This window comes from Hibiscus syriacus, unplaced genomic scaffold (assembly GCF_006381635.1).
Source record: "Hibiscus syriacus cultivar Baekdansim isolate YM2019G1 unplaced genomic scaffold, ASM638163v2 tig00110788_pilon, whole genome shotgun sequence".
Taxonomy (NCBI): Eukaryota; Viridiplantae; Streptophyta; class Magnoliopsida; order Malvales; family Malvaceae; genus Hibiscus; species Hibiscus syriacus.
Window position 1 is genome coordinate 2,475,588 of NW_024062863.1, and position 13,968 is coordinate 2,489,555.

Genomic DNA, 13,968 nt, shown 5'->3' on the forward strand with positions numbered 1-13,968 from the left:
TATGATCAATTTAATTATTATTTTATAATTTTTAAGATTTCTATGATTAAAATTTTATTTTAATATAATTTGATGTATGTTTACGTACTTTACAGTAAAATTTACTAGTGGTAGGTATAATTCCTTTCATTTTTGTTGTTGGAATGAATCGCACATAAACATTGACACATGTGTATTTTCAGACAAAATTATAAACACAAATCTATTTTTTTTTCTTTATTTCGAGGAAAAAAAAGTTTTCGATTCTTCGATTTTAGATACACTGCGCCTCCAAAAACAACTGTAAATCGCAAATTGCTCATAAGTAAAGTCTGGTTCTCATTCTCCGTCAGGTAAAGTTTGTTGGTGTTACGTTTTATCAACAACAAGAAGATTGGCTGCCGGCATTGAATACGCTTGTAGATTCGGGAACCGGTCGAACTTCGATTAGATCGGATCATATCAGATCTCGTGTTCATAGACTTGACCCTCCGCTTCGTTTCTCTTTATCTACGCAGATGCTAGTGTATGGTTTTTTCCCTTTCATTTCTTCCTTTCGTATGACTTGAACGAATGATGCCGCATTTATTGTCAATATCAACTGTAGCTCTGCTGAAGATCTTTACTGGCTGTTGTTTTTTTTTCCAGCTTTTCTTGAGGGGGATTCAAGTTTCTAAATCATGGGAGATTGGGTCATTGGAGCATTCATTAACCTCTTTGGAAGCATTGCCATAAACTTTGGGACTAACCTTCTTAAATTAGGTCATAATGAGGTATGGAATTTGCTAGATTTTTGTTCCTTTTCAGTTTTCGCAACTCATGTTGATCAAATACTTTTTAGATAATATTAAGCGTTCTTGACAAGTCATAAAATCATCCATGTGCTTCTAGACATGATTATGTTGCTGCATTAGAGTTCAACAACGCTAGAAAAACATACATGAAAACACATGTACTCAGACTTTTGGTGTTACTAATAGGTCCGGTCCGTCTGAGCATTATCAAAACTCTTACCTTCATTTTTGGATTATATCTGAATCTCGTTGATCTGGTGGATTTTTCAGTCTTTACATCCGAAGTGAATATGTTTCTGCTTGTTTTTCCTAGCATATGGTGAAACATCATCAAATTTGGAAATAAATGTCCTTTCTTTTCCACACCTCATTACTTAGTAACTTGTCCATTCCTATTATAGTGTGACAGCTTTGATTTTCAATTTTAATGCCATTTTTCTTGTCTAATTGGGTCTACTTAAATTCACAGAGAGAAAGATATTCCACAATGGATGGGGAAGGAATGGCTGGAAAAGCTCCATTGAAACCTATCATATACTTTCAAACATGGAGAATTGGTACTAAATTCTATAAATGGGTGTTTATTTATGCTATTTGTAGAGTGAACTAATGTTAAAATGTAATTCTTCATTTGCAGGTATTCTAATTTTCATTATTGGAAATTGTCTGAACTTCATTTCCTTTGGTTATGCCGCTCAGGTTAGTATTCCCAGCCTTCTGATCTCAATAGGCTCAATTTCTACAACATTACACATTAATTCTCTTCCATGAGGAAGCTCTAAGGTTAAGAAACCAAGTTAAATTCTTTGCCTTAAATGTTGTGGGATTGATGCAAAGTTTTATCCTTAACCCTTTGTTATTGGTAAGTAGCTTTAGGAAGCTGGACGATCATTAATTGTTTACTCATTGTGAACAATTGTTAGTTTGGGACACTGCAAAATAACATGGTCATTTGTTTGTGTGCGTGTGTGTGTTTGGGGGGAGGGGGGTAGAATTTGGTATATGGAATCTAATGGCTATAAGACAACCCTTGTCTATCCTTTGAGGAATAATTCTAGAATCCAATAGGTGAATGGACTCGTGAAGGAAATGATCTTTACATGGAAATGGAAGAATCTGGAGCAATTAATGAACAAAATCTTGCCTTATCAAAAGTGGCTTTAATCTATGGTTAGATGAATGAACTCCCAGTTTGTTTGTTTTTTCCTTGTTATTACCATTGTACGAGGCTGTGTTGTTGTAACTCTGCTTATTTCATTTTCTTTCTCATGTTTTTCTTATTTCTTCCTCTGTAGTCTCTTCTTGCTGCCTTGGGATCTGTTCAGTTTGTATCCAACATTGCGTTTGCTTATTTCGTGCTAAACAAAATGGTTACTGTGAGGTATGTTTTAGCCTGAAGCAAGAGTTAAAGTTTGATAACTAGAAATGAGTCGATTTTATTTCGTTGAATGTTGTTTCTAACTCTTGTCTCATTGGCATTGCCATTACTGCCAGGGTACTAGCAGCTACTGCATTTATAATTCTTGGAAATTTTTTCCTTGTCGCCTTCGGCAACCATCTGTCTCCTGGTATCTGATCTCACTTGATTTTTAGACATGATTGCATTAGCTTTTGCATCCTGGTTGCATCCCTTCCTCCTGACCATCAGCTAGTTGATGAGAAGGGGAAAAGGAAGACATACAACAATACATGGACATAAATGTGTTGGGTCTCTCTCTCTCACCCAATATATATATTACTTATATATTCATTTATAAGCATTGAGAGAGAGAGAGACTTGTCCACATGCAGGCATGGAGACTGAGCTTTGGTTTCACTGGTTCTAAAATAAAATGCATGGGCCGTTTCTGTTTCTTTTTCAGTTTATACACCGGGACAGTTGGCAGAGAAATACAGCAATATAACTTTCCTTATTTACTGTCTGATTTTGATCATAGTTGTTGCATTTCATCACTATATCTACAGGTGAGATTTGGGAGTCAGCTGTTTTAATAATGCTGATGCTTTCATTCTAGACATATTTTAACTGATGGGCATGCCTTAATATGCAAGCATTCAGGAGAGGGGAAATGTTTCTTGCTTTCCCAGGACAAGAACTTAGACCGTATTGGAATATGCTGCTTCCTTTTTCATATGCTATAGTTTCAGGAGCTGTAGGATCATGCTCAGTGTTATTTGCAAAATCTCTGTAAGTTAATTGTTTTAGACGCCATTTATCTTTCAAGTAAAATTTGCATTTTGATTAAATCTAATCATGAATTTCATATTATATAGATCTAACCTTTTAAGGTTGACAATGTCCAATGGGTATCAGTTGCACAGCTGGTTCACATACTCCATGACACTTTTATTTCTGAGTACAGCTGGATTTTGGGTAAGGATCATGGCGTAATTTATATTTTATGCTTCTGTCTTGGAGAGTGATTTCAGAAGACTTGTACTAAACTTACTGCAGATGGCAAGGCTAAATGAAGGGTTGTCTCTCTTTGATGCAATCCTGATTGTTCCCATGTTTCAAATTGCTTGGACTTTCTTCTCCATCTGTACAGGATTTATATATTTCCAGGAATACCAGGTTCTCTCTCTCTCTCTCTCTCTCTCTCTCTCTCTCTCACACACACACACACACAAAATGTATACTATGTCAATATTCTTAGTTCAAATCACCTTGCTTGCATGAATTAATTTTCAGTGTAATATGTCTTCAGTACAGCAATATCATTTTGCTGGAATTATTTATTTATTTTTACTGCATTTTCTTTTTGCAGTTACTGGTTATTGAACAGCCTTATGTAATATTTTCTTTCAGTAAGGACTTATCATTCAATAAAAATAACTAAAGTGAAAATTGACGGCTTTTTCCATTTTACATGTACCAAAGCTGTAAGGCTAATCATGCAGTTAGTCTGAACAAGCCAGTATTCTTCAAGTCTACTCTAGCTCCTAACTTCTGGATAATGGAATCAGATGACCTCAAATGGTGTTTCATTTTTTGACGAAAACAGGTGTTTGACGGACTGAGAACAACTATGTTCATACTAGGAATGATATCTGTATTCATAGGAATTTCTTTACTGGCACCCGATGAGCCAAGAGGTTCTTAGATTGGAGACTTTATTTAATTTTCTGTATGGAGATCTTAAAGGTGTGAGCTTATTCTGACCTCTTTTTTTCCCCTTTCTTAGGTGTTGAACTAAAGGATAATTCACATATGAATTCTAATTTGTCTTCCAGCACTGAAACAGACAGGTAAAAGACAGATTTCTTAGTGCACACAAATAGTTATTTTTTTCTTTATTGTTGTCGAAACTGTAAGTGCCTCAATGTACTTGCATAATTGTCTAACTATACTTGACTGACTGTACTCATTATTCCTCATAGGTTTATCTTGGCATCCGAAGATGCGGATAATAAAGAGATGAAATCATTTACACATATAGTGGTGATGAAGGTCACAGATATACTTGCCAAGGCAAAGGTACTGCTAATTGGATATGGAGAATTATGATTTAGCAAAAACATTATTACACTCTAATTTCGGGTGCGCACATTGATATCGGTAAATATGTTTGCAGACAACATGTGCTCTATCACTATGCTTCGGGGAGGATTCCATCAATGCTTCGGCGGTTCTTGTAATGCCTATGATGTCATCAAAGATAACCGGCTTTAGAGGAAACGGTTTCGACCGAAGGAGGATATTCTCCATGAGAAATTCCAATTGGAGTAGGGTTGCGGTGGACGAAGAAAGTGCAAGGATATTAAAAGGAGATGGGGTGCTCCCTCAAATCCCCTGATAGGGATAGCAATGAGCATCGATCTTGATTCTTTGTTCTTTACATCATTGTTTTTTTAGTAACACGGTAGCTTAGGGTTGATTTGTTATTGTTGTGGCAACTTTTTTAGCATATCCTTGCTCATCGGAGCATTACACGGTCATACATGAAACATTTGTATAGTCGTGCATACTTCTGGATGCGGCCCTTTCCATGTTTCCAAGAGTGTTTGATAAAATGCCTCGGAGAAGTACACTATCAGTTTAAGCAGGTTAACAACTACGGCTATGGACCATTGTTAATATTCATTGTGCCGTTGGTCCTATCAGTTATGAACCTGACGTCGTTTTTTTAAAGATTATCAAGGGAACGAGGAAGACGTTAGCAAAGAGGCAGAGAAATGTACATCAGAAACCGACGTCGGTAAGCGAGATTGACAAAAAAAACCCATCGCTTTTAAGTTTAATGGTTATAAAATAACTATTAAATATTTATCAAAATATTATAAAATCAATTGACTAAAACGATTATTTTAATATAGTTGAGTAATCTGCGTAAACATAATTCAAAGAACGGAGTAGAGGAGAACGTGCATCGGGGATGCCAGAGAAATGTTTGAATTCATTGATTTTCTCATCAAGAGGTCCCTTTGTCAAAGAAAGTTTGGACATTGTAATTATTTAGATTTATTTAATTAATTAATGTATATTTTTAAACATCATATCCATGATATCATTTTCTTAATTGCCAGCCTCTTTTTGCACATAATTGTAATGATGACTTTTTAAATAGTAAAGCATTCTCATTATTCCACAAACCTCGAGTTGGAAAGCATGAAATGCCAAAATTCATGAGAACGCAGAATGAAATAAACAAACAAAGGGCTGATATATGTTTTGCTTTTCCTAAATTTGGATCTAAGATATAATTTAATATTTAATTCTTTTAATTAAATTAGATCGATAGACTCATCTTTAGAATAGTCATTTACAATATTCGATGTGAATTAATGGAATACTACAGATTTGATCCATTTTGTGAGTTTTTGGTTTGAGAATTTTAACTAAAAATAGAGATATAATCCCGATTATTTATTAATAATGTCGTTTAAAAAAATACAATATCTAATTGTTGAGATTGGACTTGCAATTTAAAATTTCCTCAAAAAGATTTAATTGTTTCGAATTAATCACGAGTTATAGGAAAAAGTAGCATCAATCACATTCAAATCATAATCAAAGGAAAATAAATAATCACATTAAAGTGGGGAAATCAAGACAATAAGATCCAAACATTTTCAAGAAACAAAGCATAGGAGAAGAACATCTAAATCAACAAACGCAATTTCTTTCCTTTATGTCATATTACTTCTCACCCCCTGCAACCACGATTGAACGTACCGCAATTCCCGGCATCCTTCTTGTCACCCAAGCATGAACCATACGGTTTGCCCTTGCCGCAGCTCAGAGTGCGTTTACGATTCTTGGTGACCGCAGTCTTCGATCTTCCGTTGCCGCCTTGGAGCACACGGTGGACGTAGCAATCCGTCAACACATCCAACTCCACGGCGTCGCCTATGAAGCTGCTTCCGTAGCCATCGTCGATCTGGCCACTGCAGCCGGAAGAGGTGTCGTTCTTCTCCACTAAGACAGCGGCTGCGCAACAATTGAAGTTGAAGATCAGCAGCATTGCCATTAGAAATAATAACGGTACAGAAATCGATCCTAAATCCCTCATCTTTGTTTCGGTTTGGCTTAATCTCCCTCCCTCTCTTTCTCTTGCAAAGAGAAAAAAAAAATGGTAACTAAAAGAAGAAAAGTTCACTCATGAGCTAAAGGGGGTTTCTGAAACTTGGATCTCTTTAGTATTCCATTATGTGTGTTAGGTGAAAATAAATTATTATTTTATCATTTTTTTAAATATTCATATATAATCTACATGCAATATATAAATATATATATTTTAAAAAATGTTATACATATTAAACTTGTATTTATATTCAACACCGTATATCGAGTAACATGTTATAATATGTTATATTTTGTATCAAAGTATTTTTTTAATATAAAATTTCAGTCTTATTAAATAATTAACTTTCTCCTTATCTGTGTTTTTCATTCATTCATCATTATTCATAACTTTATTATAAATTATTATAATTTTTCATATATTTAAAAGATTGTTTTTGAATAGTACTTAAAAGAATTTCAGAATATCATGTCTTTAATCGATGCTGGAGTATAGATTAAACACGTATTCTTTTTCCATGAAAATAAAGAAACCTTATCCAAGACGGTTTGATTCATGCTCAACACCATTTGACCTTACTTTGTCATCTAAAAAAAACAAGCATTAAACATGCACAATTCATTCAATACCTATCTTTTTAACGTAATCATTTGATAGAGTTTGGACGGACACGATTATGTAGACGATGAATTTATCAAATTTCAAAAGTAAATATACTTAAAAACTTTTAGAGGGTAAAAATATATTTTCAGTAGAAAATATAAAAAAATATATCTAAAATATATAGAGATTTGAAATTTTTAGACGGGCGATCACCCTCATCCGTCCCTCTTCGATCCATCTCTAGATAAAGCGATGATAGAAACTTTTTCAATATTATAAATAAGATTAAAAATTATTACGAATCCCTAATAAATATTTTATAAATAATAAATAAATACTATTTGTTTAATTTATTAATCATGTTGAAGATAGAAAACTCTATAATCAATGTATCAAATTAATAAGTTCCTTTCCTATGAAAGGGGTGAAGAATGAATTGTCCGGACTTTTATTTCTAGTTTATTGATGATATATAAAAGGTCTCATGAAACATGCCATAAAATTAACTGGAAATGAATAAAACATGCCATAATTTATAATTAGTTTAAAATTTTTAGAGTAATTATGTATTTAGTCATTTATCTATTATCGCGGTTTAGTTTTAGTCAATCAATTTTTTTTTTCAAAATCATACATAATATTATGTTTTGATTCCATTTTGATCATTTGCAGTTAAAAATAAACATAACGACTGATGTGGTAATTGTTTTTTCAATGGTGATGTGGAATTGCCTTATGGTGACACGTCAATTGTTTTATTTATTTTTTAACGACGGGTGACCAAAACGGAACGTTATGTATGAATTAAAAAATATATTTAGATGACCAAAACGAAATCACGAGAATAAATAGATGACTAAATATGTAGTTTGCTCAATTTTTTAATTCTACTTGATCGAATATTCACGCCTAATTCCTTCTACTTCTACTTTATCATTCATTTTTTACCAAATTTGAATCATATGCTCCTCTACCACTATATAATATCTATGTGATTTCAATTTCTATTTTTAACAAAAAGAATTACTTTTTTTTTAATTTAGTCTCTCAACATTATTTTTTATTCAATTTAATTCTTTAACTATAATTTTTTACAATTTTTTTCTTCATATCAATTCATTGACTCCTTTATATTATATCAATATTTTTTCTTCAAAATATCTTCTTAAAAAAATTAAATTATAAATATATTTTATAAACGTAGATGATGTTAATTTATTAAATAATATTATAATATGAAAAGAAATATGAAGAATGTATATGTATGTCTTATATGATTATAGAAAGATATTCAATTGGAATTCATTCATACCATAATTTTATAAATAATTATGATTAAATTTGAACAAAAAACTTAAACAACTAGACTCATTTGACACGTCAATTCGACTAACTTAAATTTTTTAACTCGTTTCGAATCGACTCGATAGAATACTTATTCCTAAAATAAACAATGTACGAAAATAACATTTTCCTGTTCTTTGTTTATAATACCATGAAGTCTTAAAATAGACACACTAGCAGCTAACTTGCAGAAACAATTTCCAACTTTACATTGTTGCATTTGTTTATCAAATTTTGTTGTTGTTCCCCCCCCCCCCCAAATGGGGAAGAAACAGAACATGAATTGGACCTCAAGTTCCATTTCTCATTCAGACAGTGAAAGAGTGCCCCTTTTGTACAAGGAAGTTATATATATATAGACATACATACATATGATCTTGTTTGGTTTTGTATCATGTTTTTCCCGTCTTTTAAGCACTGTATATGTATGTATATATAGTTTAAGGGGATCAATCCACTTCCATTTTTGCAGGTAAGTAAGCAGGCAAATGATAACCAGTCATCGAACCACCCCGTACCGGATTTTGAGCACGACGGTGCTTCTGAGGTGATGGATGGTCGACTTATTTGTTCTATATCTTTATCACTTGTGCAGCAGGCTTGATTTCTTTTATTTGGAACATTTTCAGGAATCTAATGTTGGATTGTCCAGATTATTTTCACTGGTCGGTACTTAAATTTTCATCAATCCCTTTGCATAGGACCAAAAATACAGATGGCCACACTATTGAATTGGACTAGTTTCTGCAATTTGTAGGCAAAACCAGATGCTGGGAAGCTTATCTTCGCCACCGCTGCGCTTTTCGTAGCATCTGCATCGAGTTTCTGGATTGTACGTTGCTCCTTCCTTTTTCTATGTTCTAGATTTTGTACACCTACATACTATATTACTCGGACTCGTGTGTGTCATACCAATATTATAGCAGCACCGCCTGCATAGGCTTTGCCCGGTTCATGCAGTCGCCATTAAACGAGAAAATTGAGTTGGTATACGATTCGAGTTTTGACCAAAATGCTTGTATTGCAGCCTAAATACGGTGGAATGATTATAGACACTGTGTCAAGAAAAACAAAGATCCCACAACAGCAATCAGAAGCTTTAGAAGCCATCAAACACACCATAACATATATTCTACTGATAATTGTAATAGGGTAACTTCCCATTCACTTTACTTGATTTGATCTTAAACTTTAAACGAAAATCGAGTCTATAGGTTCATGTTTTATTGATCTTATCAGGTCGATATGCAGAGCAGCTCAAGCATGGTTGTTTTCTTGTGCTGGTGAGAGGATTGTAGCTCGTCTAAGGCTAAACTTGTTCAGTCACCTTATCCATCAGGTAAGGCCTTTCATATCAGCAGCTTGTTGCTACCTATACCTTATTCCCGTATTTCTTCTGTGGGACTAAAATCCATGGATCATTGAATCCTCAAGTCTTGTAACGAACAAGATTTTTGGGAATCCTGTTCTCAAAAGTTGAGCGTCGGCCTCCACGATCTGCAAGTTATTGGATGTTGTTTCATTCTAAAATTGTTCAACAGGAGATAGCCTTCTTCGATGATACTTCAACCGGAGAGCTCCTCAACAGACTATCTGAGGATACACAGATCATCAAAACTGCAGCAATAACCAATCTTTCAGAGGCACTTCGGAATCTAACGAGTACCGTTTTCGGCATTTGTTTCATGTTTTCATCATCATGGAAACTAACTCGTATGCAGCCCTCTTTCCCCTGCTTGCATAAATCAGTTTTAACTAATGTTGAGAGTTTAGCAGCCCCAGACCCACAATAGCTGTTATTTGTGTTCAGTGTTATCCTTGGCGGTAGTTCCAGTTGTTGCAGTTGCCATGCGTAGATTCGGACGGTATCTCAAACAATTTTCTCACACCACACAAGCCGCCGCAGCAGTGGCTGCCTCAGTTGCCGAGGTTTGTAAGAACCACAACCTGTATTGAAAATCGAAAGCATTCAATTCTGTCCTCCTTGACAAACGTCTTGATGTTTAGGAATCTTTTGGAGCTATTAGAACAATTAGATCATTTGCTCAAGAAGACTATACAGTATGCAAATACTCTGAGAAAGTTGATGACAGACTAAATATTGGACTCAAACGAGCTGTGAGTGTCCTTTCCATCTCTCAATCACACACACCTTCACGTTCATCGGTACGAGAATTAAACGGCGGCCCGAACGTGATATCGCGGCTGTTAATTTTCTTCAACAGAAAGTAGTTGGTTTATACTTTGGAGGACTGAACGCTGCATCCAAACTGTCTATTTTCATAGTGGTGAGTTATGGAGCCTACTTGACAATTATGGGATTCATGACTGCAGGCTCTTTTATATCTTTCATCCTTTATAGTCTTACAGGTACTTTTACAATATTCATGTTCATTCTGCAACTTTGGTCGGAACAAATTAACTAAAATGTTTCTTTGCAATAAGTTTTTTCATTGAATTAAACCCTCTGTGCTCTGTGGCTGCAGTTGGATCCTCAATTTCCTCGTTATCGGGATCACATGTATCTGCCATGAAAGCTGCAGGGTCAAGTAGGAGGATTTTCCAGCTCTTAGATCGTGTCCCAAGCATGCCAAAATCAGGGGATAAGTGTCCAGTGGGGTTAGTTAAATTACAATCTCATTATGTTATGAAATTGAGCAAGATAACTGCAAGAAATCACGAATCAAGAATGCAGATTGCGTTTAAACCATGATGTTATATCCCTCTGAATGGCAGGAATCCAGATGTAGATGTAGAATTGGATGATGTCTGGTTTGCGTATCCTTCTCGGCCAAGTCATATGGTACTCAAGGTAATGGTTTCTATGCCTACACAAATGAATTCAAGCACATCACACCATTTAAAACACAGAAAACAGAAGTTTAACGGAACTTGTCATCCTCTAGTAAACTTATCCATGTTTTGCCTCAATAATGTGCATTGATTCAATGGTGTTGGGCACCCCCTTTTTTTGGAATGAATCGGGTTCACATGTTGAACAAGCAACACTTAGTTAAATGAGATTTCGGTGAGATCGTTGAGCGAGGTTTTCCGAGCATGATGGAGATGAACAGCACTGTTATATTCAAGTAATACCAATGCATGCATTCACTAGATAATGTAAATCTGATTGGAATTGCAGGGAATAACACTGAAACTGAAGGCAGGCTCAAAATTAGCCCTTGTAGGACCAAGTGGTGGTGGAAAGGTAAATGTCGCTACCCCTTTTCCCTGTGAGTTATTTCCCAGAAAGTTGATGCATTTTTCTTCACCATGGACTAACAAATTACTAAAGCTTGATCTCCAATCTGTTGCAGACGACCATAGCAAACTTACTCGAGAGGTTTTACGATCCTCTCAAGGGAAGTATTTTGTTAAATGGGATTCCTTTAGTTGAAATATCACATCAATATCTTCATACAAAGGTAGTCTTTATTGTTGATCTTTCTCAATGTTATGCGTAAGAATAGCTCGAGCGTATGATGTTAAACTTTGTAACAAGTATATTTGTGTCAGTTTTATGTTATGTTTACGTGTCGTAATCGCGTTTGAGGTGTTATATTCCGATGTTGTGCTCATGCTTTGTTCAAATACAGGTGAGTATGGTCAGCCAGGAACCAGTTCTATTCAATTGTTCCATAGGGGAGAACATTGGATATGGAATCAATGGCAAAGTCAGCAAAACTGAAATAGAATATGTAGCTGTAAGCTTATGATATTCATCTTTTTACTAATAATAAATAAAACAGTAGATTTTGCAATGTTTTTAATGTTGTGCGAGTGCAGAAAATGGTGAATGCCCATGAATTCATCGAAAATTTTCCCGAGAAATACGAAACAGTAGTCGGAGAAAGGGGCTTGAGGCTGTCGGGAGGTCAAAAACAAAGACTAGCAATTGCAAGATCACTGTTAATGAATCCCAAAGTGTTGCTTTTGGATGAAGCCACAAGTGCCCTTGATGCTGAGAGTGAATACCTAGTTCAGGTGAGACTCACTCATAGCTGCTTTTCATAATCCCGTCTCCCAGTCGGGTAGGTCGGAGTGTTTCTGAAAAGTAATCCGACCCTTGAACAAGTCTAGATATTCATCGGCATTCGACTTTAAGCAGGCATTAACTATATAATTTATGCCATGGTGTTTGATAGGATGCAATGGATTCATTGATGAGTGGTAGAAGTGTTCTAATCATAGCACATAGGCTTTCAACAGTAAAAAGTGCAGAGAAAGTGGGTGTTATTTGTGATGGTCAGATAGCTGAGAGTGGAACACATGAACAACTTCTCGCACAGGATGGCATCTACACTGCACTTGTCATGAGACAACTACAAGGATCCAACACTAATTAGTATCCTGTATTTCAATACCAGTACTTGTATTTCAACTACAAGGATCCAACAATCGTATTTCAACACTTATTTGTATTTCTGCCATAAACATGAATACCTCATTAAAGGAAACCTAAAAAAAAACGGACCGAGTAAAACGATATCAACATATTCCGTGCTCCAAGGAAAAATGTCTAAGTTATCTAGTGACGAGAACTAAAGATCATTTTTATTGGTATGGGCATGTGCATGTACAAGGTCACTGAATTTCAATAGAATGATTTCTCTATACCTCATTAAATGAAGCCCCAAGTGGGAGACTCCCATGAAATATTGAACAATTAGGTTCTCTCAAGGTGGAGGGAGTTTTGAGATCTCTACCAATTGTTTGTGCAAGGCTTGATTGAGGCTTTGAAAAAAATGGTGAGTAGTTATGATAGGGAAGCGGTGGTGGGTGAATGAACGTTGCTCTTGTTGAAGAATCAAACATAAAATGCTCTAGACTCGATGAAGAATAATAAGGATTGAATAGGGAAGGTGGCGGCAATATCTAGAGTTCTTTAGGGTTTTTTTTAGGTACTGGAAACAAGGTAAGAAACAAGATTAAAACAAGATAAACAAAATATAAAGGAATTAAAAGTAAAGTAAAATAACTAAGAAATCAAAAAATCTCCCTTATGAAAGTGAACGGTAAATATGATTGATGGTGTGGATGGATATGTGGAAAAAAAATGGATAATGTCCTATCGAGCCCTCCTAGTCGCAATGAAAAGGCAAACACGATAATATGGCTCTAACCAACCCTCCTAGTCGTAATGAAAATGCAAATTGGAGTGTGAAGATTAATCTCCCTTACAAAAACTTGAAATAACTCAAGGAGAAGAAGCTTCGAAGGCACAAGACAATCAACACTTGCAAAAACGAACTCTCGTTGTATTGTTAGTCAAAGAAATCTTGTTTACAAAATTGAATGAAGCCTCCTTTATATAGGGGCTAAGTTCTAAAGGTCCTAAATAACTAAAGAATAAAAATAATAAATCAAACATGTCTTAACTCTAATTCCTAATAAAATAATAATAACTAAAAATATTGTTTTAACCCAACCTTAATTCCTAATAAAATAATAAGTCTGATCCTAAAAGATAATTCATCATCTTATATTAAGTTATATTACAAATAATTAATATAAATATTAAAAATTCGAAATATTTACAAAATCACGTATTAATTCCGTATAGAATTTCCTGCATGCACCTTCTTCAGTAAAATGACCATATCTTGAGTTCCCGATATCGGATTGATGCGATTCAAGAACCGTTGAAAAGATAAAAGACAGACGGTTGTATCTCCAGAATATATGTTGACCAAATAAGATCATGATCTCATTCAAAAAGTCGT

General features: G+C 34.8%; 2 protein-coding genes across 2 annotated transcripts; both read left to right on the top strand.

The window, feature by feature from the left end:
* The first annotated feature begins 358 nt into the window (after window positions 1-358).
* LOC120140615 (probable magnesium transporter NIPA8) lies at window positions 359-4,753 on the top strand. Its single transcript, XM_039155579.1, has 14 exons — window positions 359-505; window positions 628-752; window positions 1,243-1,330; window positions 1,411-1,472; window positions 2,069-2,154; window positions 2,268-2,341; window positions 2,636-2,738; window positions 2,833-2,961; window positions 3,048-3,147; window positions 3,229-3,348; window positions 3,779-3,869; window positions 3,959-4,022; window positions 4,155-4,251; window positions 4,349-4,753. Exons 2-14 carry the CDS (start codon window positions 660-662, stop codon window positions 4,568-4,570), a joined length of 1,329 nt encoding a protein of 442 aa, XP_039011510.1. The 5' UTR covers window positions 359-505; window positions 628-659; the 3' UTR covers window positions 4,571-4,753.
* A 5,232-nt stretch (window positions 4,754-9,985) lies between these two features.
* On the top strand, window positions 9,986-12,668 carry LOC120140750 (ABC transporter B family member 25-like). The gene is made up of 8 exons (XM_039155732.1): window positions 9,986-10,363; window positions 10,471-10,864; window positions 10,982-11,057; window positions 11,388-11,453; window positions 11,563-11,670; window positions 11,842-11,949; window positions 12,032-12,229; window positions 12,391-12,668. The coding sequence occupies exons 2-8, from the start codon at window positions 10,776-10,778 to the stop codon at window positions 12,589-12,591; spliced, it is 846 nt and encodes a 281-aa protein (XP_039011663.1). The 5' UTR covers window positions 9,986-10,363; window positions 10,471-10,775; the 3' UTR covers window positions 12,592-12,668.
* Window positions 12,669-13,968: the final 1,300 nt, after the last annotated feature.